This window comes from Scyliorhinus canicula, chromosome 9, assembly GCF_902713615.1.
Source record: "Scyliorhinus canicula chromosome 9, sScyCan1.1, whole genome shotgun sequence".
In the NCBI taxonomy this organism is placed as follows: Eukaryota; Metazoa; Chordata; class Chondrichthyes; order Carcharhiniformes; family Scyliorhinidae; genus Scyliorhinus; species Scyliorhinus canicula.
In genome coordinates this window covers 153,427,013-153,451,444 of record NC_052154.1, presented here as the reverse complement: position 1 = coordinate 153,451,444, position 24,432 = coordinate 153,427,013, and the positions used below count along the sequence as shown (strand labels likewise).

The following is a 24,432-nucleotide window of genomic DNA, read 5'->3' as shown; positions in this document are numbered from 1 at the left end:
GGCCCGCGGGCCGTAGTTTGCCCACCCCTGCATTAACCTATATTTTATGACTGTTATCAGTATTTTGATAAGTGGAGTTTAAGTCGGATAGTTTGTATCGAGGATCCTTATTGCTTCCCAGAAGCACTTTACATAGGGGCTGGTTTAGCACAGTGGGCTAAACAGCTGGCTTGTAATGCAGAACAAGGCCAGCAGCGCGGGTTCAATTCCCGTACCGACCTCCCTGAACAGGCGCCGGAATGTGGCGACTAGGGGCTTTTCACAGGAACTTCATTGAAGCCTACTTGTGGCAGTAAGTGATTATTATTATTACATGCTATTAGTGAGCTGTGTTGTGTAGGCAGTCATGGGCACTGTTTAACACGCATACACAGCAAGATCACATAGACATCACTTATTTATTTTAATCATGAATTCTTCTTGTAGTACTGCTGTGGAATCCTTAACATCCACCAGATCAAGTAGGGTGTTAGGATGTGACGTCTTGTCTGAAGCAGAGCAGAGCTTCCTCTGCACTGCACCAGGAGTGTAAGCCTAGATTCTGTGCTCAAGTCTTGGAGTGGGTCTTGAACCCACAACTTTCTGACACAGAGAAAAGACTGAGGAAAGACCCACTAAGTCACAGCTGACAACAGGACCATTAGTTATAATCGATTCTCAGGATGTGGCACTGCTGATATTGGTCAACATTTATTACCTATCCCTATTTAGCCTTGAGAAGGTGGTTATGAGCGATACCCCTGTTTATAATATAGTTGAGGTTATGGAGACATGGCTGCAGGGTGACCAGGGTTGGGAATTGAACATTCAGGGGTATTCAGTATTTAGGAAGGACAGGTCAAAAGGAAAATGCGGTGGAATTGCATTGCTGGTTAAAGAGGAAATTAATACAATAGTGAGAAATGATATTAGTTCTGACGATATGGAATCTGTATGGGTGGAGCTGAGAAATACTAAGGAGCAAAAAATGTTCGTGGGGGTTGTATTTAGACCCCCAAACTGCAGAGTTGATGTTGGGAATGGCATTTGACCATTAGAAATTAGGGATGCATGCGATAAAGGAACATCTGTAATTATGGGTGACTTTAATCTGTATGTAGACTGGGCAAATCAAATTAGTCACACAATCCTGTAGAGGAGGAATTCCTGGAGTGTATACAGGATGGTTTTCCGGACCAATACATTGAGGAACCAACTGGAGAAGAAGCCATTCTAGACTGGGTACTGTGGAATGAGAAAGGAATCATTGGCAATCTAATTGTGCGAGATCCCTTGGGGGGGGCCATAATATTTAATAACTTTTTCATCAAGATGGAGAGTAACATAGTTGATTCTGAGCCAACGGCCCTGAATCTAAATAAAGGAAACTACGATGATATGAGGTGCGAGTTGGCTATGATGGATTGGGAAATGTTACTTGATGGGACGATGGTAGGCAAACATTCATAGAGCTCTTGGGTGAAATGCAACAATTGTTTATTCCCGTCTGGTGCAGAAGTAAAACAGGAAAGGTGACTAAACCATGGCTTACAAGAGAAATTAGGAATATTATTAGATCCAAGGAAGACAAATTGGTCAGGAAAAGCAATAGAACTGAGAACTGGAAACAGTTTAGAATCTAGCAAAACATGACCATGTTAGATTAAGAAGAGTAAAATAGAGTCAACTGGTGGGAATATAAAACTGACTATAAAAATTTCTATAGGTATGTGAAGAGAAAAAGATTGATGAAGACAAATGTACGTGCCTTAAGTCAGAAACAGGGGAATTTATAATGGGCAACAAAGAATTGGCTGACCAACTAAATACATATTAGTTCCGACTTCACAAATGCAGACACAACAAACATGCCAGAAGTGTTGGGGAACACAGGGTTTAGTGAGAGGGGGGAACTGAAGGAAATCAGTATTAGTAGAGAAATTATGTTGGGGAAATTGATGAGATATAAGGCTAATAAATTCCTAGGGCCTGATAATCTACATCTCAGGGTACTTAAGGAAGTGACCCCACAAATAATGGATGCATTGGAGGTCATCTTCCAAGATTCTATAGACTCTGGAACAGTTTCTACAGATAATAATAATCTTTATTATAGTCACAAATAGGCTTGCATTCACACTGCAATGAAGTTACTGTGAAAATCCCCTCGTGGCCATACCCCGACACCTGTTCAGGCACACTGAGGGAGAATTCAGAATGTCCAATTCACCTAACAAGCATGCCTTTCGGGACTTGTGGGAGGAAACTGGAGCAGCCAGAGGAAACCCACGCAGACACAGGAAGAATATGCAGACTCTGCACAGGCAGTGACCCAAGCCGGGAATTGAACCTGGGACCCTGGCGCTATGAAGCAACAGTGCTAACCACTGTGCTACTGTTACAGAGTAGCTAATGTAACCCCATTATTTAAAAAGGGTGGAAGATAAAATAGGGAATTAGAGACTAGTCAACCTGGTGTTGGTAGAGGAGGAAATTCGGGAGTCTGTTATCGAAGATTTTAATAATAATAATCTTTATAGCAGAACACTTGGAAAACAGTTGCAGGCTCGGACAAAATCAGCATAGATTTACAAAAAGGAAACCATGCTTGACCAACCTACTGAAATTCTTTGAGGATATAACTAGTCGAGTTGATGAGGGGGAGCCAGTGGATGTGGTTTATTTGGACTTTCAGGAGGCTTTTGACAAAGTCCCACATAAAAGATTAGCGTGTAAAATTAAAACGCATGGGATTGGGTGTAGTGTATTGAGATGTATAGAAAGCTGGTTGGCAAACAGGAATCAAAGAATAGGAATAAATGGGTCTTTTTCCAAATGGCAGGCAATGGCTAGATGGGTACCACATGGATCAGTGCTAGGACCCCAGCTATTCAAAAAATACATTAATGATTTAGATGAGGGAACTAAATGTAATATCTCTCAATTTGCAGATGACACAAAGTTGGGTGGGAGGGTGAAGACAATGCAGAGATGCTTCAGTGTGATTTGGACAAGCTGCGTAAGGGGGCCGAGTAAGTGGCAGATGCAGTATAATGTGCATAAATGTGAGGTTATCCACTTCGGTAGCAACAACCAGAAGGCAGATTATTATTTGAATGGCTATAAATTAAGAAGGGGGGATGTTCAACGAGACCTGGGTGCCCTCATACACCAATCATTGAAGGTAAGCATGCTGGCAGTAAAGAAGGTAAATAGTATGTGGGCCTTCATAGTGAACAGATTTGAGCAGGGTTGTCTTGCTGCAATCATGTAGTGTCTTGGTGAGCCAACACCTGAAATGTTGTGTGCAGTTTTGGTCTCCTTATCTGTGGAAGGAGGTTCTTGCTATAGAGGGAGTGCTGAGAAGGTTTACCAGACTGATTCCTGGGATAGCAGGATGATATATGAGTTGGTTAGGATTGTATTTGCTAGAGTTCAGAAGAATGAGGGGGTTCTCATAGACACCTATACAATTCTTACAGTACTCGACAGAATAGATATAGGAAGGATATTCCTGATGGTGGGAAGTGTCCAGAAGCAGGGGTCATAGTATAAAGATGTGGGGTAAACGTTTTGGGACTGCGATGAGGAGAAATTTCCTCGACAAGAGAGTGGTAAGCCTATGGAACCACAGGAAGCAGTGAGGTCAAAATATTGTATGTTTTCAAGAAGGAGTTAGATACAGCGCTTGGGGCTAATGGGATCAAAGGATATGGGGGGGGGGGGAGCAGGAAGAGGTTACTGAATTGGGCACCTTTGAGTTATAGATGTGATCCAGCTCAGTCAAGTGACTTGACAATTGAATGTTCACCTCTAGTTGGCCGGGTCACTCTGCTCAAACTGCAGTAAAGATATTGCAGCCATAGTGTTTAATACTGTTTAACTTTCCATTAGCATGGGCTATTTGGGGGCAGTTCCTGACCCTCCGATGTTCACCTAGACCTGCCTGCTTGCCATTTTTTCCAAACGTGTTTGTGCCTCCAGCTTGTGGGGAGCTGGTGCTAACTGTCTCATCTGAAGTGGTCGCAACCCACTAATTCTCAAGGTCGGTTCCCTCCTTTCAAACACACATATGTAATCTCTGAACATTGTGGCCTTGTTCAGTTTGATAACACTGTCTTTAAAGAAAGGTTACGACAGATTATTACAGTTCAGCAAGTTTTAACAGAAACCAGTGATTTTCCCATCGAGTTCTTCTCAGCCTCTCAAGCACAATGATCATTTGATTCAATGCAATTGGGGCAATAATTGAAAACCACACTTTCTTACAGTTGTCTCCAGTTGTTAAAGCCATTTATTATTAGCCTGCCCTGGAGATCATTTCAAAGACAAAGTAGGGTGGATGATGCAAATAGGTATTTTTGAAACTGGGCCACCACCCAGCTGAATTAAGTTTTAGAAGTTTAGTCACTGTTACAAGAGAGGAAACACAGCACCCAATTTGCGCATAGCCAGCTCCCATGAACAGAAAATGCTAATGGCCAGATAATGTGTTTTTGCTAATTGAGTGGTAGTTATTGGCCTGGACACAAGGAAGACTCTTGTTTCAAACCGTGCCATGGGATCTCTTCCATCAGCCAAAAAAGGCAGACAGAGCCTCGGTTAAATGTCTTATCCATAAGACGCTACATCACTCGGACAGTGCAACACTCCCACATCACCCCAATGGAAATGTTAGGTTGGGAGTTGACCTCACAACCCTTCAACCCAGAGGCAACAGGGTGTTCGCCACTGAGCCAAGGCTTAAAATGTATGGAACAATTTACAGCATGTTGAGAATTGTTAGAGCTTGTCTGTCACTATCTTAAAGTTAGTCTCAATGCCTTAAATGCCTTGATGTGGAGATGCCGGCGTTGGACTGGGGTAGGCACAGTACGAAGTCTTACAACACCAGGTTGAAGTCCAACAGATGTGTTTGCAGTCACTAGCTTTCGGAGCACAGCACTCACCTGATCATAGATCATAGATCATAGAATTTACAGTGCAGAAGGAGGCCATTCGGCCCATCGAGTCTGCACCGGCTCTTGGAAAGAGCACCCTACCCAAGGTCAACACCACCCTATCCCCATAACCCAGTAACCCCACCCAACACTAAGGGCAATTTTGGACACTAAGGGCAATTTATCATGGCCAATCCACCTAACCTGCACATCTTTGGGCTGTGGGAGGAAACCATTCATTGAAATGAATAAAAACCACTACAGAACTTGTAAAACAAAAAGCTACAACCGTTTTTTAAAAATAGCGGTGCACTGCGCATGCGTGGCCGATTTGCGCATGTGCACCGATCATCATGCAGCCGAATGTTTTTGACATGTTCGCGGAATGCGCATGCGCACCGAATTTGTTTTGACATGTTCCTGGCCTCTTGCAGCCGGCGTTATGAAAAGCCGGCTGCTGCGTGGGGATTTGCGCGATCGGGAGCCCCGCGGACAACGGCTCCGCGACCCTCCCGACAGCTGCCCGCGACCCACCCGCGGGTCACGCCCGTAACTTTGAAGAACACTGCCTTAGACAGCACCTTCCAAACCCACGACCGCCACCATCTAGAAGGACAAGAGCAGAGAGACATGGGAACCCCACCAGCTGCATGTTCCCCTTAAACCACCTAAACCACCCAAACCATTGGGTGAAATTGTCATTCAAGGATCTGACAGCATGTGTAGGGAGTGCTTCCTACTATTCCGGGGAACAATGCAAGGATGCCCCATAACCCCCCCCCCCCCCCCCCCCCCCTTCTGTTCGCGTTGGCAATTGAGCCCTTGGCTATTGCACTGAGGGGTTTGGTCCTATGGCGGGGTTAGTGGGGTGGGGGGGGGGGGGGGGGGGGGGGGGGGTGTGGAGCATAGGGTGTCTCTTTATGCAGATGATCTGCTGCTGTATATTTCGAACCCGGGCTCATCGGTAAAGGACACAATGGGATTGCTAGGGAAATTTGGTGCATTTTCGGGATTAAATTGAATTTAGGGAAGAGTGAGTATTTTCTCCAGGTGTAGGGATGGGAGTGGATGGGCTGCCATTTCGTGTAGCGACAACTCACTTCAGTTATTTAGGGGTGCAGGTGGCGCGGGACTGGGCATGACTTTGTAAGCTAAATTTCACAAGCCTGGTAGGGGAGGTGAAGGAGGATTGGGGAAGGTGGGATAGTCTCCCTTTCTCGTTGGCAGGTTGGGTGCATGGAGTCAAAATTAATATTTCTGTTTTGTTCCAATGTCTGCCGGTCTTTTTGCAAAAGTCATTCTTTCAAGGAGTGGACAGGCTTGTCTCATTGTTTGTGTGGGCAGGGAAGGTAGCCAGGATAAGGAAGGTGGTACTTCAAAGGGGGCAGCAGATACCACCAGGGATCTTGGCCCTTCCGAAATTGTTGCATTATTATTGGACGTCGAATGTGGAGAAGGTGCGGGGCTGGAGTAAGGAGATGGAGGCTCTGTGGGTGCGGATGGAGGTGGGTTCTTGTAAAGGGTCGGGGTTGCAGGTGCTGGCAATGGCACCACTACCGTTCTCCCTGGGGAGTTATTCGGGTAATCCTGTAGTGGTAGCCACGCTGAAGATTTTGGGACAATTTTGGCAGTACTTCAAGTTGAGGGCAGGATCGACGGTGATGCCGATAAGAAGGAATCACGGGTACGAGCCAAGGAGGATGGATGCGAGGTTCCGGGGATGGGAGGAGTAAGGGGTGAAAGAGATGAAAGAATTGTTTCTGGAAGGGTGATTCGCACGTTTAGAGGAGCTGGGGGTGAAGTATGGGCTCCAGCGTGAAGAGGGCTTCGGCTTTATGCAGGTGCGGAATTTTGCAAGAAAGGTTTTCCCAAGCTTCCTGGTGGTACCATCCACCTCGTTGTTGGAGGAGGTGCGAACGGGGGTGGGGGGTGGAGGGGGGTGTTGGAGAGTGGGTGATCCCAGCGATCTACAGCAGGATTATGGAAGACGGTAAGGAGCCCATGAAAGTGACTAAGGCCAAGTGGGAGGAAGAGTTGGGGATGGGGCTGGGAAGGGTCAATGCCTCGACCTCGTGTGTGAGGCTGGAGTTGATTCAGTTAAAAGTGGTCTATAGGGGGCAGTGAACAAAGAAGGCAAGGATGATCCAGCTGTTTGAGGGGGTGGAGAATAGTTGTGAGCGGTGTGGCATTTTTTGTGCGCACTATTGGGCAGAGGTGTCCTGTGCGGGTGTTTGGGGGGGGGGGGGTCACAGTGCGCTCGGGCTAGGGGGGAGATCAGGGATTGCTTCAGGAGCCTCAGAGTACAAGACACCATTTTTAAATGGCGTCCCGATCTCTCGCTACACTGGGGAGCTCCAGCGACCGGAGCTCCCCAGTGTACAAAACGGGGCTATGTGCAGCCGCGGCTGCACCTTCCCCATTGAGGCACTTTATACAACGTGAGTTGCCTTGAATAGCCATGTGTTGGCACTGGAGCACTGGGAAACACGCGGCTAAATATGCTCACTATGGGACTTTGTTCCCTAATGGAGTTCCTGTATTTGGAGTAGGTGCAATTTGCTCTGGGGATGGGTGGGGGGGGGGGGGGGGGGGGGGGGGTGAAGTGAAGGGTTCCACCGGAAATGGAGCTTGTTTGTTCTACATTTTGGTGGCCTGGTGCTGTCAAGGGGGTGGGCGGGGGGAGGTGGTCTGTGTATCGTTGTAAAATGTTAAGATGTTAAAAATTTGAATAACATTTGTGAAAGAGCCACCCACAATCCTGACTTGGAAATATATTGCCGTTCCTTCACTGTCACTGAGTCAAAATCCTGGAACTCCCTCCTTAACAACACTGTGGGAGTACCTATACTACGTGGAGTGCAGCAATTCAAGAAGGCAGCTCAACATCACCTTCTCAAGGACAATTAGGGACAGGGAACAAATGCTGGCCTTGCCAGCGACACTCGCATCTCACGAATGAATAAAAACAAACACAAAACTGGAGAAAGTGTTGTCATTTTCTTCACTGTTGTACCTTTAACTGCCTTGAGGGGGCAGTAGCATCTTGTGTGGTAGAACTGCAGTAACCTCTTGTTCAATTGATTACATGATTAGTGGGTCATCATTCTCTGTTTATAAAATGTATATAAACGATCAATTTGTCCATTAATATTGTAGTAAATAGCTTGTAAAATAGGAATGACTGGTTTGGTCCATCTCATTACTGCACTTTGAAGTCATTGATTGTACATGAAAGGTTGCTGAAAGATATGATGGTGTTCAGAGTTGTCCAAGAGTCTTCAGGAACTGAAAATTAAAAGTTAACATCCTGATCATTGCCCTTTCCATTGAAGAGCTGCCCCTACTACTGAGGAAGAAGATGGAACCAACAATGAGAGAAACTGCCTTGAATCAAGTGAACTCCGCTGAGAACACGGGCCATGTTGTTGAGGTATGGACAACCTGTCATTATCTGACATTTGTATTATTTTCAGATTAGCTCATAGTAATTTAGGAACCCAGTTAAAAGAAAGAAATAACTTGAATTTCTACCGTGCCTTTCCTCTCCTGAATGCTCAAAGCCAGTGAGGTATTTTTGAAGCTAAAGCTACAGCGATGATTGTAGGAAATGCAGCAACCAATTAGTACGCACTCAATCAAATAACAACGCGATAAGTGACCAGACCGCCTGTTGTTTGAGGGATAAATGTTGGTTGAGGGAGAAAGGAAGAACTTGCCACCTGAATGGTGGCCAGAGGACCTTTGGCGTCAAATTGAGAGGGCAGATGGGGCCTTAGTGTAAGGCCTCATCCAAAACACAGCACCCTAACAGTTCTGCGCTGGCTGCATCGTCATGCTCGAGTCTTTGGAGTGGAGCCTGAACCCGCACCTTTCTAACTCCGAGCAGGAAAGCACTACCCAGTGAGCCGTGGGTTTTTTAAATTTAGAGTACCCAATTCTTTTTTTTCCCAATGAAGGGGCAATTTAGCGTGAACAATCCATTTACTCTGCACATTTTTGGGCTGTGGGGGTGAGACCCACGCAAACATGGGGAGAATGTGCAAACTCCTCACGGACCGTGACCCCGGGGCCAGGATCGAACCCGGGCCCTCGCCGCTGTGAGGCAGCAGTGCTAACCACTGCACCTCCATGCTGCCCAAGTGAGCCACGGGTGACAGAGGAAGATCACAGAGCACAGTCTGGCTCGTCCTACAGCTTGAAATGCAGGTGTCAACAATTTCCTCTAACGTGAGTCAATGCATTCAAGAGAGAAAAGGGAGGAGATTGTGAAATAAAAGAAAACATTATTGAAGGGCACAGAAATGTAAATATTAATATTTATGATCACAATGACGTTCTGCCAATCTGTGGAGGCGAGATATTGGATACGCGGAGCTCTTATCAGCCGCTGCTCCTGGACATGAATGCAAACAGATTGAGGCATTGTTAACGGACAAAGGCAGCGTAATCTCTTAATTAGCACAGAATGTTCTTTTGTCTCATGGTCCTTGGAAACACGGCATGAACTGGCTTATTGTCTGCTGATTATGGAGGCACAGCAGATTTATACTCTCATAGTTAAGGCACAGAATAGGAATTTCTGAAACAATTTGCTTGTACGTTTCTCAATTGTCTGTGAAATCGAGTAAAGGAATGACAGATGATTTGGATATTTGGAGAGTTCTTCTTCCAAGGGCTCTTTCTTCCTTTGTATTTATTGATAATATTTTTGTTCAGCTGGATCTGATGGGCCCGGGAATCTGTGTGGAGTCGGCGGGGTGGGGTAGGAGCTCACAGTTGGGTGGATCTCCCTGTTTAGGCCACTTGGTTATAGGGATCATTAAAGTGGTGACATAAAGGGACTGGCCTGGTTCGCAAAGGCTGCCCTCCAACTGGTGAGCAATGCCAGAGGAGATCTGTTAGCTTCCATGGAAATTTTAGAGTCAACTAAGCAAACCAGGTACAACAACTGGTTCCTGGGAGGAAATAGAAGTCAATTGCATCTTAATCGGTCTGTTGGGGGCTGCTGACAGTTCAGGTTCAAAGCTAGTTTTCCAACGACCTAATTTCACTTTGCATTGATGTATGTGTCCATGTGAATGTGCATGTGTGTATATATATATGGGTGCAACTGCGTGTGAGTGTGTGCATCTGAGTTTGTGTGTGTGTGTATATGTGCGTGTGTTTTTGTGTGTGTATCTGAGTTTGTATATGTGCCTGTGTGAGTATGTATGTGGGTGTGAATGTGTGTATCTGAGTTTGTGTGTGTGGGTGCAAATGGATGTGAGTGTGTATATCTGAGTTTGTATATGTGCCTGTGTGAGTATATATGTGGGTGCAACTGTGTGAGTAAATGTGCATGTGTGTATGTATATGTGGGTAAATTTGTGCGTGTATCTGAGTTTGTGTATGTATATGCCTGGATGAGTATATATGGGGGTGTGTTTGTGTGTGTGTATCTACGTGTGGAAATGGGTAGATATTTGTGTGTATGCACGTGGGTGTTGTCTGAGTATGTTTGAGTGTGAATCTTTAGGATGGGGGTGTGTGAATGTGTGGTATGTTTGTGAGTCAGTGTGAATGTGAAGGCGTGAGTGGGTGTGTGGATGTGAGTGAATGTAAATGAGTGTGTGCGAGTAAGTTTGAGTGAGTATGGGAATTGGTGCGAATGAGTTTGTGTGGTTGTGAGTGAGTGTGAATGTGTAGGTGTGTGAGTTACTACGTGGTTTTGTGAGTGGGTGGGGGTGTGGGTCAGTGTGGGTATGAGTGAGTGTGTATGTGATGAAGATGAGTGAGTGGGTTGGCGAACCCGGAGGTGATCAGCTTGTTCCATGCACACCGACGCACTCATTGTACCCAGACCCCATGCCCTGCCCACCCTGCCCCACCTCCACGTCCTCCTCGTCGGACGACGCCTGGCGTTCTCCCTCCTCCTCCAGCATGGCGTCCCACTGCTGTGTGATGTCGTGCAGGATACTGTAGGTATATTTACCACTAACCAGGCACTAGTACTTTGTCTAAGTGGTTTAGACAGTGAGTTCCAACAGGCCACATGACGATGGGGAGGGCGGAGGGAAAGATGACAACTCAACTGAGTACGATTCACACTGGATGACCACACAGCTACATTTCAGCACCGGTCGATAGTCAGCAATCTGGATCAGGAGTCCTAGTCCATGTTTTCCACTCAGGGTACACTGTGCAAAATTACTATCCTATTGCACAGAGTAATGTGATTCAACTTCACATCTGTGAGTTCTTTGCCTGATTCATGGCTGCTGCGGGCCACGTGGTCAGGCCAGGAAACATCAATGATCTGTATTCTTGTGCACCACCTGGAAACTGGCCATCAAGAGGTATTGAAAGGATCCTGGGAGGAGCTTTCTCTCCTGCAAGGAATCTGCAGACAGTAGGCGAGAATAAAATTAACTTAAGGAGAGAATGAGGTTAGCTAGAGGGGGAAATAGTAAACTAGAGGAGAGAATAGGGCTAACTCGAGGACAAAATCGAGTTAACTAGAGGTGAGAATAGGGCTAACTAGAGGAGTGAATAGGATTAACTAGAGGAGCGAATAGGATAAAATAGAGGAGAGAATAATAATAATAATCGCTTATTGTCACAAGTAGGCTTCAATTAAGTTACTGTGAAAAGCCTCTAGTCACCAAATTCCAGCGGCTGTTTGGGGAGGCTGGCATGGGAATTGAACCGTGCTGCTGACCTGCCTTGGTCTGCTTTCAAAGCCAGCTCTTTAGCCCACAGTGCTAAACAGAGTTATCTAGACGAGAGAAATGGGTTAACTGGAAGAGTGAAAAGGGTTAACAGGAGGAGAGAAATGGGTGAAGTGGAGGAGAGAAAAGGGTGAAGTGGAGGAGAGAAAAGGGTTAACTGGAAGAGAGAATAGGGTTAACTTGAGGAGAGAATAGGGTTATTGTTAAGATACTGGACTAGAGCCGCAATTGTTTAAAGTTTTTAAGGTGGTGCAGAAAGATTGATTCATTCCAGGAGTTATAATATAAGAAATAGGGCTCGGTTATTTTATAAACAAACTTTGTTAAAAGAAAAGAAAACAATATTTAAAACTTTAAACTTCATCCCTAACATTAAAGGATTACATGCAGTTTCTTAACCTTAACATACTAGTTCCCATTAAACAGCACTTTACATGAACATGCAGCTCTCACTCCACTTACACTGATAGGCATAGGCAATACTTACATTTATGAAGCAATTTTGCTTTTGTTAGGGAAATTTGTTTTGAACCCTTTTTCAAAGCCTGTCTCGGTAGCAACTTTCATGATCTCTCTAAGTCGATTTCCAAAGCCTTCTCCTCGACATGTTCAAAACAGGATTTTGTTTCCCTCTCTCTCTAAGCTCCACCCGGCCACTCAAACAAAGATTCTATGGGGTTTCCAGACTTGAACCTATCATTATTATCTTAGCTGTTTGATTGCCCACTCCTGTTTGTACAAAAGAACAGAGCCATGCTGTTCATATGCAACTAACCTCCCAATGACGGACAAAGGGGCCATCAGACTCTGTAACGGATTAATAGCTGGTCAGCCAGGAGTGTCCCAAAGACCAATGGGGGCATCCTGTGACTGACTGGGACAATTTAACTCGGTCTGGTGTGGGCCTATCCTTTTGACTCTGTGCTAGCAGTATTTTCCCTCAGTTGTTTTTTAAAAAATAATTTTTATTCAAATTTTTCAACAACAAATTTTCTCCCATCAATAAAGTAAACAAGGTGTAGAAATAAACAGAAAGAGAAATTCCCCCAATACAAAGCAATAAATTAATAACAATACAAAAAAGAAGAAAATAGCAGGCACACCGTCGTAAAAACATACCCCCTTGACAGACCCCGAACCCACCCCCCCTCATCCTCTACTCTTGGGAACTCCAGCTTATCCAGAAAGCGGTCCATCCTGCCCACCTCCCGAGGGGGCACCGCCTGGTACAGACCCTCGTAAAAGGATCTGAACACCCCATTAATGTCCCTACCACTCTGCACCAAGTTCCCTCCTGCATCTGTGACTCCCCCTATCTCTCTCGCTGCCTCCCGCTTCCAGAGCTGGTGGGCCAGCATCCGACCTGTCTTCTCCCCGTACTCATATAGCGCCCCCTGCGCCCTCCTCCACTGCGCTTCCGCCTTCCGGGTGGTCAGTATATCGAACTCCGCTTGGAGACTGCGACGCTTCCTCAAAAGCCCCTCCTCCGGGACATCCGCATACCTCCTGTCCACCCTTACCATTTCTTCCACTAACCTCTCCCTCTCAACCCTCTCCCCCCTCTCCCTGTGCGCCCGAATGGATATCAGCTCCCCTCTAACCACCGCCTTCAGCGCTTCCCAAACCACCCCACTTGCACCTCCCCGTTATCGTTGGCTTCCAAATACCCCTCTATACCCCTACAGACCTGCCCACATACTTCCTCCTCTGCCAGAAGCCCCACATCCAACCTCCACAGCGGGCGCTGATCCTTCCCCTCCCCCAGCTCCAGGTCCACCGAATGTGGAGAATACTCTCCCCCCACCACTCTCGGGATTAGCGCCCTGCTGAGAACAAAAAAGTAAATCCGGGAATAAGCCTTATGGACATGGGAGAAAAAGGAGAACTCCCTACATCCCGGCCTCAAAATCCTCCAAGGGTCTACCTTTTGCCCGTCCTAGACTTCGAACGATCCAGAGCTGGATCCAACACAGTATTACAATCCCCTCCCAAGATCAAACCCCCCGTCTCCAGGTCCGGGATCCGGCTCAACATTCGCCGCATGAAGCCCGCATCGTCCCAGTTGGGGGCGTACACATTAACCAGAACCACCCGCTCCCCTTGAAGTCTACCACTCACCATTACATATCTACCTGCACTGTCCGCCACCACACTCGACGCAACAAACGACAAGCTCTTGCCAACTAAGATCGCCACCCCTCGGTTCTTCGCATCTAGCCCCGAGTGAAACACCTGCCCCACCCAGCCTCTTCTCAGCCTCACCTGATCCACCACCTTAAGGTGCGTCTCCTGGAGCATAGCCACATCCGCTCCCAGCCCCTTCAGGTGCGCCAAGACCCGGGACCGCTTCACCGGTCCATTCAGCCCCCTCACGTTCCATGTGACCAGCCGAATCTGGGGGGTCTTTCCCCTCCCTCTGCGCCAGTCAGCCATAGCTCTCCCTCGGCTCACCACGTGCCCGCAGAACCCCCCAGGCCCGTTCCCCACGGTGGCAGACACCCCCCCCCCCCCCCACCTCTCCCTTCACCAGCAGTTCCCCTACGGCTCTGGCAGCAGCAATTCCCCACCCCCCCCCCCCAAGCTAGGACCCCCCCTAGCTGCGTATCCCCTTCCATTTTACTTCCGTAAGTCAGCCGACTCCTGATGACCCCGGATGCTCCCGCCATCCCAACGAACAGCAAAAAGGCAACATCAAACACAGCCAATAAAAACGAAAGGATACCAAGGAGGACAGAGCCCCGGGACTGTGTACATCATTCCCCAGCCCCCCAGTCCTCAGTTCAAGTCCAACTTCTCTGCCTGGACAAAGGCCCAGGCCTCCTCCGGAGAATCAAAGTAGAGCTGGCGGTCCTTGTAAGTGACCCAGAGGCGGGCCGGCTGTAGCAGACCAAACTTCACCCCCTTCCTGTGAAGCATTCCCTTCGCCCGGTTGAAACCAGCCCTTCTCTTCGCCACCTCCGCGCTCCAGTCCTGATAGATCCTGATGTCTGCATTCTCCCACTTGCTGCTCCTTTCCTTCTTTGCCAATCTCAGCACGCACTCACGGTCAACGAAGCAGTGAAAACAGACCAGCACTGCCCTAGGTGGCTCGTTCGGCCTGGGCTTCCTCAACAGCACTCAATGGGCCCCCTCCAGCTCCAAGGGTCCGTGGAACGACTCTGCACCCATTAACGAGTTCAACATCGCAACCACGTAGGCCCCCAAATCCGAACCTTCCAGCCCCTCCGGGAGGCCCAGAATCCGCAGGTTCTTCCGACGGGAGCGGTTCTCCATCTCCTCCATCCTTGCCAGCCATTTCTTGTGAAGCCCCTCGTGCAACTCCACCTTCACTACCAGGCCGAGGAGTTCGTCCTCGCTCTCCGAGGCCTTTTGCCGTAGCTCTCGGATCTCCGCACCCTGAGCCGTCTGAGTCGCCATGAGCTTGTCCAGCGAGGCCTTAAACGGTTCCAGGATCTCAGCCTTCAGCTCCCTGAAGCAGCGATGGAGCAGCTCCTGCTGCTCCTGCGCCCACTGCTGCAACGCTGCCGGTTCCCCGCCCGCCACCATCTTGTTTTTCCTGCCTCGCACCTTTCTCTGCTCCAAAGCCGATTTTCTGACCGCTCCGCTCCTGGTCTAGTCTATCCACCGGCAGATAAGCACAGTGGATGTGTTCCCACCCGGGAAAAAGTCCAACCAGCACCGCTGCGGGCCCTTAAAAGAGCCCAAAAGACCAGAAATAGCGGGAGCTACCGAACGTGCGGCTTAGCTCTGCATCACCGCAACAGGAAGTCTTCCCTCAGTTGGTTTAACCCCTAAATTGCTATATCTTCGATCTCATTTCTGGACCCAATTTCCTAATATCTCGCTTGGGTAACATTATCTAGAGAAGAGAATAGGGTTAACTAGTAGAGATAATAGGGTTAACTAGATGAAATGGAGTTATCTAGAGGCAAGAATATGATTAACTGGAGGGATAATACAGGAGGTGGAGGGAAGTGGGGCTGGTCAAGGTGAGGGATTTGTATTTGGAGGAAGGGTTAGCCAGTCTGGAGGAGCTAAGGGAGAGGGTAGAGCTGCCGAGGGATAGTGAGTTCAGGTATCTACAGGTTAGGGACTTTGCACGAAAGGTCTGGAGGGGGTTCCCTAGATTGCCGGGATACACCCTGCTGGAGCGACGGCTGCTTCCGGATGTGGAAGGGGAGGGAAGAATTGGGGATATATATAAGTGGCTGGGTGAGCAGGGAGGCGAGCGGGTGATGATCAGGGAGAAATGGGAAGCGGAGTTGGGAATGGAGATCAATTGGGGAGTATGGAGTGAGGCACTGTGAAGGGTAAACGGAACCTCCTCTTGTGCAAGGATGAGCCTGATACAGTTTGAGGTGGTACACAGGGTGCATATGACTCGGGCGAGAATGAGTGGGTTCATTCAGGGGATAGCAGATGAGTCTGAGAGGTGTGGGCGGGGGCCAGCGAATCATGGGTAAATGTTTTGGGGTTGGGAAAAATTGGGAAGATTCTGGGCGGGGGTGTTCGCGGTTTTAGCCAGGATAGTGGAGGAGGGAGTGGACCCGGACCCAGACTGGTGGCGATATTTGGGATTTCAGAGAAGCCGGAGCTCATGGGCAGGAAGAAGGCCGATGTCGTGGCCTTCGTACCTCTGATTGCACAGCGGCGAATTTTGCTGGAGTGGCGGTCGGCATCACCACCGGAGGTAGCAGTTTGGCTGGGTGACCTGTACGACTTCCTATGGTTAGCGAAGATAAAGTATGAGTTAAAGAGCTCAGCATAGGGCAGCACGGTGGCCTAGTGGTTAGCACAACCGCCTCACGACGCTGAGGTCCCAGGTTCGATCCCGACTCTGGGCCACTGTCCGTGTGGAGTTTGCACATTCTCCCCGTGTCTGCGTGGGTTTCGCCCCCACAACCCAAAAATGTGCAGAGTAGGTGGATTGGCCAAGCTAAATTGCCCCTTAATTGGAAAAAATAATTGGGTAATCTAAATTTGTAAAAAAAAAGAGCTCAGCAGGGGGGTTTGTCTGTACAGGCTGTATAGTTGATTGTTGGGAAGTATGTTTCCCGGGATGTTTGTTCGTTGTAACCTGTTTTGATGCATGTTGTAATAAAATACATTTTTTTTTAAAACTAGAGGGGAGAAGTGAGATGACCAGAAGAGGGAATAGTATTAACCAGAGGGTGAATTGAATTAGCTGGAAGAAAATATAAGTAACTAGAGGGGTAATGGGGTTTGCAGGAGGGAGGCACGGGATTAACCGGAGGAGGAGATACAGTGAGCTAGAGCAGGAAAAGCTAGTTTTGTGGAATACTGATTTTCATTATTTTTTTTCTCTTAGGCTCCCTCTGTTCGCAGCCCGAGTCACCTGACAAGAGGGTATTCTGTACCAAACAGATCAGGGTGGCAACGGAAAGCTGTCGCAATTTCAAAGCTCTCCGTTGCAGTGTCTCAATCTCACCCAACCAGCAACAGACAGCTCCATCAGCCTCAAACGTCTCATTCAACCAGGGAAGTCCACAAATTGTCCATTTGGGGTAACAGTGACTCAGAGAAGGGAGGAGAGAGGATTGAGTCTGGCTCACACATCAGAAACAACCAGATTACAAAGGATGAGGACACACTATTTCCAGAAACCTCCACCTCGTCAGGTCAAGGGACCAAACGGGCTCCTCATTCAAATCTTACTTTACCGGGTGCTGTACGGGTGGGAGATTCAATTCTACAAAAGCTATCATTGTTGAAAAGACAATCACATAGTTCAGCAAAGAGAATGGCCCATTCGCCCACTCAACTATCAGAGTCACTGGATTTGAACTCTCCATCCACAAGTAAAGCAACCGTAGAGGAGCTGCAGGAGCCTAAGGAAGTCAAAGAAATTGAGGACACTGCCGGAGAGATCTATCTTCCAAAGTGTGACCCAAGGAAATCAAGTGAGCCCAAGACTAAATCTTCAGTTTTAACTCAACCACGCATTTCAACAAACTCAGACCAGCTCAGTCCACCAGTGGCTCCCAATGCAGAATATGCTTCACCTAGTGATAACTCTTCAGGTAGTGACTCTCCCAAATCTCCACTGAGCTACTTAGTCAATGCGTTTCGAAGGTCTTTTCCTGATAACAAAAATTCAGCGCCACCAGACAATGTGGAACAGACTCAGGAAAGGAAACCAAAGGCAAGATGGGCCAGGCCTTTTTCAAATCATTCTTTCCACGGTTTTTCTCTCAGTATGTTCCCCAGTTTCACACAAGGAGCAACTTTGTCCTCGCAGGATACCAAACAACCGAGTTTGATTCTGCCACTTTCTACTCCTCCAGATCAGCACAAAGGCACATCTTCAACGCCTCCCTGCAAACCAGCCCATGGAGAATTTCACAACAGAGCACACAGTGCAAACAAAGAGTCCAACAAGATCATTGAGAGTGAAAACCAGCACCGTAACACAGTGGAGAAGGAGAAGAATCCAGCTTTGAGGGAAAATGTTTCATTAAAGTGTAGCAATTCTGGTCAGGTAAAGCCTGAACTCAAATCCTACATCCAGAGGAACAGTGCACTATTTTCTTCACTGAGACTGGGGAGCCCAAAAGCTGAGAATAATGAGAAGCCACTCTTGGCAGTGGATGACGCCATGGCGGCTAGATCAAGGAATGACATCTGGAGACTTTTGGCCAGTTTGAAGAAGAAGAGTCTTAGGAACAAAGAGATGAAGGCATCTCTGCCAAGTGTATACACTGCCCCAAGTTCTTCTGAGCTGCAGGATTCTAAGGAGTGCCCAGGTACCCATGCATTGCTTTCTTTTTTGTCAAAATAATAAATTTGGGATCTAAGAAGGATACGTTAATGGCGAGATGTTAGGAATGTGGAGGAGCAGAGAAATTTAGCAGTGCTGTTTCAGAATTCACTAAAATTTGCTGGACAGGTACAAAATGACTTCAAGTGAAATGCAATGGAATAGTCATAGCATTTATCTCAAGGGGATTACAAAGGGATGGAAGTCATACTACAATAATATACATTATATTCATAATACATGGGGCTAGATCTCCTAGGTGTTCACATCGGTGGGTTTCTTGGCATCCCTCCCATAATGTTTATTTAATTAACATTGAAAAACAAGTAATATATTGCGGACACTGGAAATCTGAAAAACAGAAAATATCGGAAAGAACACTTGGTTAGGACACACCTGAGGTATTGTACTCAGTACTTTTTAAATTATCTTATGGAATGTGGATGTAACTGGCTGGACTGGCATTTTTTGCCCATCCCATATTGCCCCTAAGAACGTGACGATGATTCACCTTCTTTAACCGCTGCAGTCCATGTGGTGTAGGTACACCCACAGTGCTGTTAGGGAGGGAGTTCCAAGATTTTGACCCAATGGCAATGAAGGAACAGCGATATATTTCTAAGTCAGGATGCTGAGTGGCTTGAATGGAGAACCTTCAGGTGGTGTTGTTCCCATGTATCAGCTGCCCTTTGCCCTCCAGAAGAACAAAGTGATATGTTTGAAAGTGCTGTCAAAGGAGCCTTGGTGAGTTGCTGGAGTACATCTTATATATAGTAAACATTGCTGCCACTGTGATAGTGCTGTGGATGACACCTTCCATCATTTTCCTGATGATTGAGAGAATGGTGATGGGGTGCTTATTAGATTTGTCCTGCACTTCACTGATAAGACATACCTTAGCAATTGCCCACATTGTTGGATAGGTGCCAGTTGTAGCTGTACTGGAATAACTGGGCTAAGGCACTGTACCTCAGGAAGGAATTTATTGGTGTTGGAGGGCATGATGATTTATTAGAAGTACGCCTGGGCTAAAGGGTTACGGTATGAGGGCAGGTTGCAGAGACAAAGCTGGCATCCCCTTAAATATAGAGGATTAAAGATGATCTTTTTTTTTAAATTTAGAGCCGCCAATTATTATTTTTTCCAATTAAGGGGCAATTTAGCATGGCAATCCACCTACCCTGCACATCTTTTTGGATTGTGGGGTGAGACCCACGCAGACATGGGAGAATGTACGAAGGCCACACGGATAGTGACCCAGGGCTGGATTGAACCCAGGTCCTCGGCGCTGTCAGGCAGCAGTGCTAATCACTTCATCACCGTGCTACCCTGATCTAATTGAAGTATTTAGGATGATTCAAGAATATAAGGTATCATAGAATCTTAAAATCTTACACAGAGGAGACTATTTGGTCCATCATGTCTGTGACAGATCTTCTATCCAATCAGTCGTACTCCCCTGCTTTTCCGCACGACCCTGCCAATTTTTCATCTTCAAATATTTGCCCAGTTCCCTTTTGTATGGGAACTTCCATTGACCTTGCAGTGCATTCTTGATCTTAACAAGTAACTGTGTTTAAAAAAAACTCTCCCCACCTCCTCCCTCGTTCTTTTGCTAATTACCTGCAAACTGTGTCCCCTGGTTACTGACCCTCCTACAAATGGAAATCGTTGCAATGAGTGGAGCCAAAATCCATAACCTTCTGACTTGGAGCTCGGGTTCAATCCTGACCAAACATTAATTTTCTCTCTTTTGTAGTTTATATTTCTTTCCAGTTATCTTTCAGTCCAAAGGTGGCTTGGTTTTCGCTGTTGATGTGTAATAGAAATAAACCTCTACTTTTCATTGACAGCCGAAATGATGAAAGATTTTTCCGTTTGGGGCTGAACACAGGAAGATAAAACTGAATGTACAAATTGCCAGGGTTTATTTGAAATTCAGTTTGGAAAGTGGTGTTACATTTTTCAGAATGGCAGTATCACAAGACACGCCATCAAAGCATTATTACATAGAATGTTCAGTGCAGAAACAGGCTGTTTGATCCAATTGGTGCATGCTGGTAATATACTCTACATTAGCGCGTTTCCAACCATCTTTCTATTCCATTCTCCCTGATATACTTATCTAAATTTCCCTTAAATGCATCTATACTATTCTCCTCAACCACTCCCTTTAGTTGTGGGTTCCACATCCTCACCACTCTCTGGGTAAAGAAGTTTCTCCTGAGCACTGGATTTAGGGGCTGGTTTAGCTCACAAGGCTAAATCGCTGGCTTTTAAAGCAGACCAAGCAGGCCAGCAGCACGGTTTGATTCCCGTACCAGCCTCCCCGGACAGGCGCCGGAATGTGGCGATTAGGGGCTTTTCACAGGAACTTCATTGAAGCCTACTCGTGACAATAAGCGATTTTCATTTTTTCATTTCATCAGTGACTGCTTTAAATTGATGGCCCCTAATTTTGGACTCAGGAAAATGTTTTCTCTATGTCTACCCTATCGAAACCCTTCATAACTTTATAGACCTCAAGCAGGTCCTCGAGGAAAGAGACTCCACCTTTTGAATCCTGATTGTTATAACCTCTCAGTTCTGGGTATCCACGTTGTAAACCTGTCTTTACACACTTATTCTTATTGTTTATTCCTCACGCCAAACAACAAATAACTCTGCCCACAATCAAGTACTTGATCCTCAATATGGATCCTCAATAGGTTAGTAACAGGATAATTATGAATATTTATGTTGTTACCTTGAGTTGTGTGGTAGTGGGTTATTAATGTTTTCTTCCACGTACCTTTCTTATCTGATATCCTTTTGAAATTTTTATTTTGACATGTAACTAGACAATATGACGCCAATTGTTTTACATCTAACAGATGTTGACAGTGTAAATATGCTTCCCAAATAAAGTGCCAAAGGCTATTTTGTTTGAAACAACATGGATTAACTGTACAGAGAAGCTCACACCATTTTCCTGAAAGTATTAATACATGTGATTTTTATATTTGAGCAAGTCAGAATCCCAGCAGGATTCATCTTAGCTTTGTGCAGCAGTGTGAAATGGTCAATTGTTGATCTTCACCAGAAGTAAAAAATGGGAGAAATGTAAACCTCTTGCTGACTTGCTAACACAACTTTACACTATCGCACAAAGCCAGTGTACCAGGTATACACACAGACACATAGGGGCACATAAAAACACACATACACACACACACACACATATATATATATATATATATACACACTCACATATATACAGATACATATGCAAACACATCCAGACATACACACATATATCCACACATATATACTGAAGAAAACATTAATAACTCATATACACACATTATTTATGCACACATACACACGTATATATACATACATGGACACATGTATTCACATGTATACATACATATAATATATATATATATATACACACATATTAATACAGATTTTAGATACTTGAAAGGAAAGATTTGCAAGGCATTGAGGGAAAAGTTGGGGTTTGAAGAACTCTTTCAAAGCGCTCAATAGCCAAAATGGCCTCTTTCATAGCTCTATTATTCTATAATAATTTTGCATGTATTTCCTGCCAACTTGTTCTATTCTTAATGCAACTCATATTTATATTGAAAATAGGCACTGTAAATTAACCTGTCACACTGTAATTACATTCTCACCCCCACACCATTCAGTGGAGGTGCTGCAATGCCAGTACTGGAAGGAGTGTGTAATTCCAGCATGACTTGTTTATCTGGGCAATATCCACTATGAATGTGAAACTAGGAATTTGTTACGGATACATCAAATAAAGGGAGAATGCCCAACTTTTGGGTATCAAACTACAGAAGCACATTGTCACATTGTGGTGTTCTATTTATCCATTGTTTTACACACTGTTTGTTAAATTCAGGAGGTTACTATGTATTATTCAGTTGAGAAGGCAAAGTTGTGTCACTTCAAGGCCAGAAAGCATAATTGCTGCTGGGTAAATACTGGTGTCTACATACATGTTGCCCAAACAGGTGTAGATATGCAGGCTGCAGTGTTTTATGTTCCTGGAGAATTCTTTATTTAGTCTTTGAAGTATAACACAGAAATTGGAGTGTCAAACAAAAAGTGTGAAGGTGGTTAATGACTACAATACTAGTGTTACCATCCCAGCTGTTGCTAATGCTGGACAAATCAGATCCCCAGAGTGAAACCTGGCTTGATTGATCCTAACCTTTATTTCGGAAACCATAGAGAAACGTTATTGAACAAATTCACAGGAGTCTGCTATGAGCTTTTAATACAAATAATAAAATATTTATTAAAACAAGTGAACTATATTACATCAGCCAAAAATGTTGGAAAGATCTCAAATAAAACACAAGATGATAATTTAAATTCCCCCTTCAAATTCTTGTATTCTGCAGCAATATCTTTACATGCACATAAACCAGTGAAAAGTTACCACTAGCTTGACACAAAGGCTTCTTGCTTGGGGCTGGCACAGCTGCAAAAGGTTTGCTTTCTGTGAATTCCTGAACATTCACTCGATGCTCTCCCTGAACCACTATCTCTCCCCAAGACACCCCAAAACTGCACTGTAAACCTGCTGTTTCATCAACTGCAGAGTAAACAAATGAGTTATCTAAACCCATTTTCAGTAGCACTTCTGCTAAGCTGATCTTCATTCAGTTCCATAGTTTGGATTATTCAGTTAACTATTGTCGCACCAGCTTTATAGATTTCCTTCTCCGATTGCTTCAAATCCTTGTATTCTTTCTGACACACACACACTCTCATCTCCTGTCATTTCTGTGTCTTTGTTACTGGATCACTGTTGGCAGTAAAGCTTTTATACTTTGTGTTTTGTTTTCAGAATCACTTAACTTTCAACCCATTTTAAACCAACTCTTAAACTTCAGGTATTGTAGAACTTCATTAGAAATGTAGATATACAATAAAGTCCAAGAGGCCTGAAACCTTTTAGCTGCAAGTCTATCCAGACTCCTAGGCACAAAGGTTCAGAAACAAAACCAAAATGAAATTGAAACCATTTTACCTTTCTTAACACACAATTATATATATGAATTCAACTTAAAAGGATGTTCACGGGGTGGTATGTTGGCACAGTGGTTAGCACTGCTGCCTCTCGCCGCTGAGGAACCGGGTTCGATCCCGACCCCGGGTCACTGACTGTGTGGAGTTTGCACATTCTCCCCATGACCGATTGGGTCTCACCCCCACAAAGCAACAAAGATGTGCAGCATAGGTGGATTTGCCAAGCTAAATTGCCTTTTAATTGGAAAAAAAAGGGTTGAGTACACTAAATTTATATTTGGAAAAATTACGTTCATAACACCACTTTTAGTAAGAAATAACATTAATGTATCTATTATACATCCAATGCACTCTATACCTGATGTGCTTTGTTTTGTAGCTATAAATAATCCTTTGGAAAATCAATGCTAGTGGATGATCTAGAACCTGAACCTTACATTGTGATCAGCATTTTCTTACCAAAGCATCAATTAAACTTTTATACCCTGATCCTGATAACTAAATGTAGAATTATAAAATCAGACAATGTTTACAATGTAAGAGACCATTCAACCCCTCGAGTCTGTGCTATTACTCTACAGAAGTATCTCACATTGTCCCACTCTCTTGTCATTTTCCTGGAGTGCTGCAATTATTTCCTCCTCAGCTAATTTGTTTTATTCTTCCACCAAAGAGAAAATGCTGAAAAATCTCAGCAGGTCTGGCAGCGTCTGTAGGGAGAGGAAAGAGCTGATGTTTCGAGTCCAGATGACCCTTTGTCAAATCTGATCGCTTCACTGAGTCCCATAGTTTAGATTACTCAGTTAACTATTGTCGCACCATGCTTTGACAAAGGGTCAACTGGACTCGAAACGTTAGCACTTTTCTCTCCCTACAGATGCTGCCAGAATTGCTGAGATTTTCCAGCATTTTCTCTTTGGTTTCAGATTCCAGCATCCACCAAATTTGCTTTTATCTTGTTTTATTCTTCAATGAGATTTGG

At 45.6% G+C, this 24,432-nt stretch overlaps 1 protein-coding gene across 6 annotated transcripts in view; it reads left to right on the top strand.

The window, feature by feature from the left end:
* The window catches only part of mical2a (microtubule associated monooxygenase, calponin and LIM domain containing 2a), a 353,275-nt gene that overhangs the window by 266,979 nt on the left and 61,864 nt on the right, over positions 1 to 24,432 (top strand). For all 6 annotated transcript variants that reach the window (XM_038807962.1, XM_038807967.1, XM_038807966.1 and 3 more), the window contains 2 exons: positions 8,252 to 8,349; positions 16,956 to 18,390. In XM_038807962.1, coding sequence (XP_038663890.1) covers positions 8,252 to 8,349; positions 16,956 to 18,390 — 1,533 coding nt within the window. The remainder of the gene's footprint in view (positions 1 to 8,251; positions 8,350 to 16,955; positions 18,391 to 24,432) is intronic.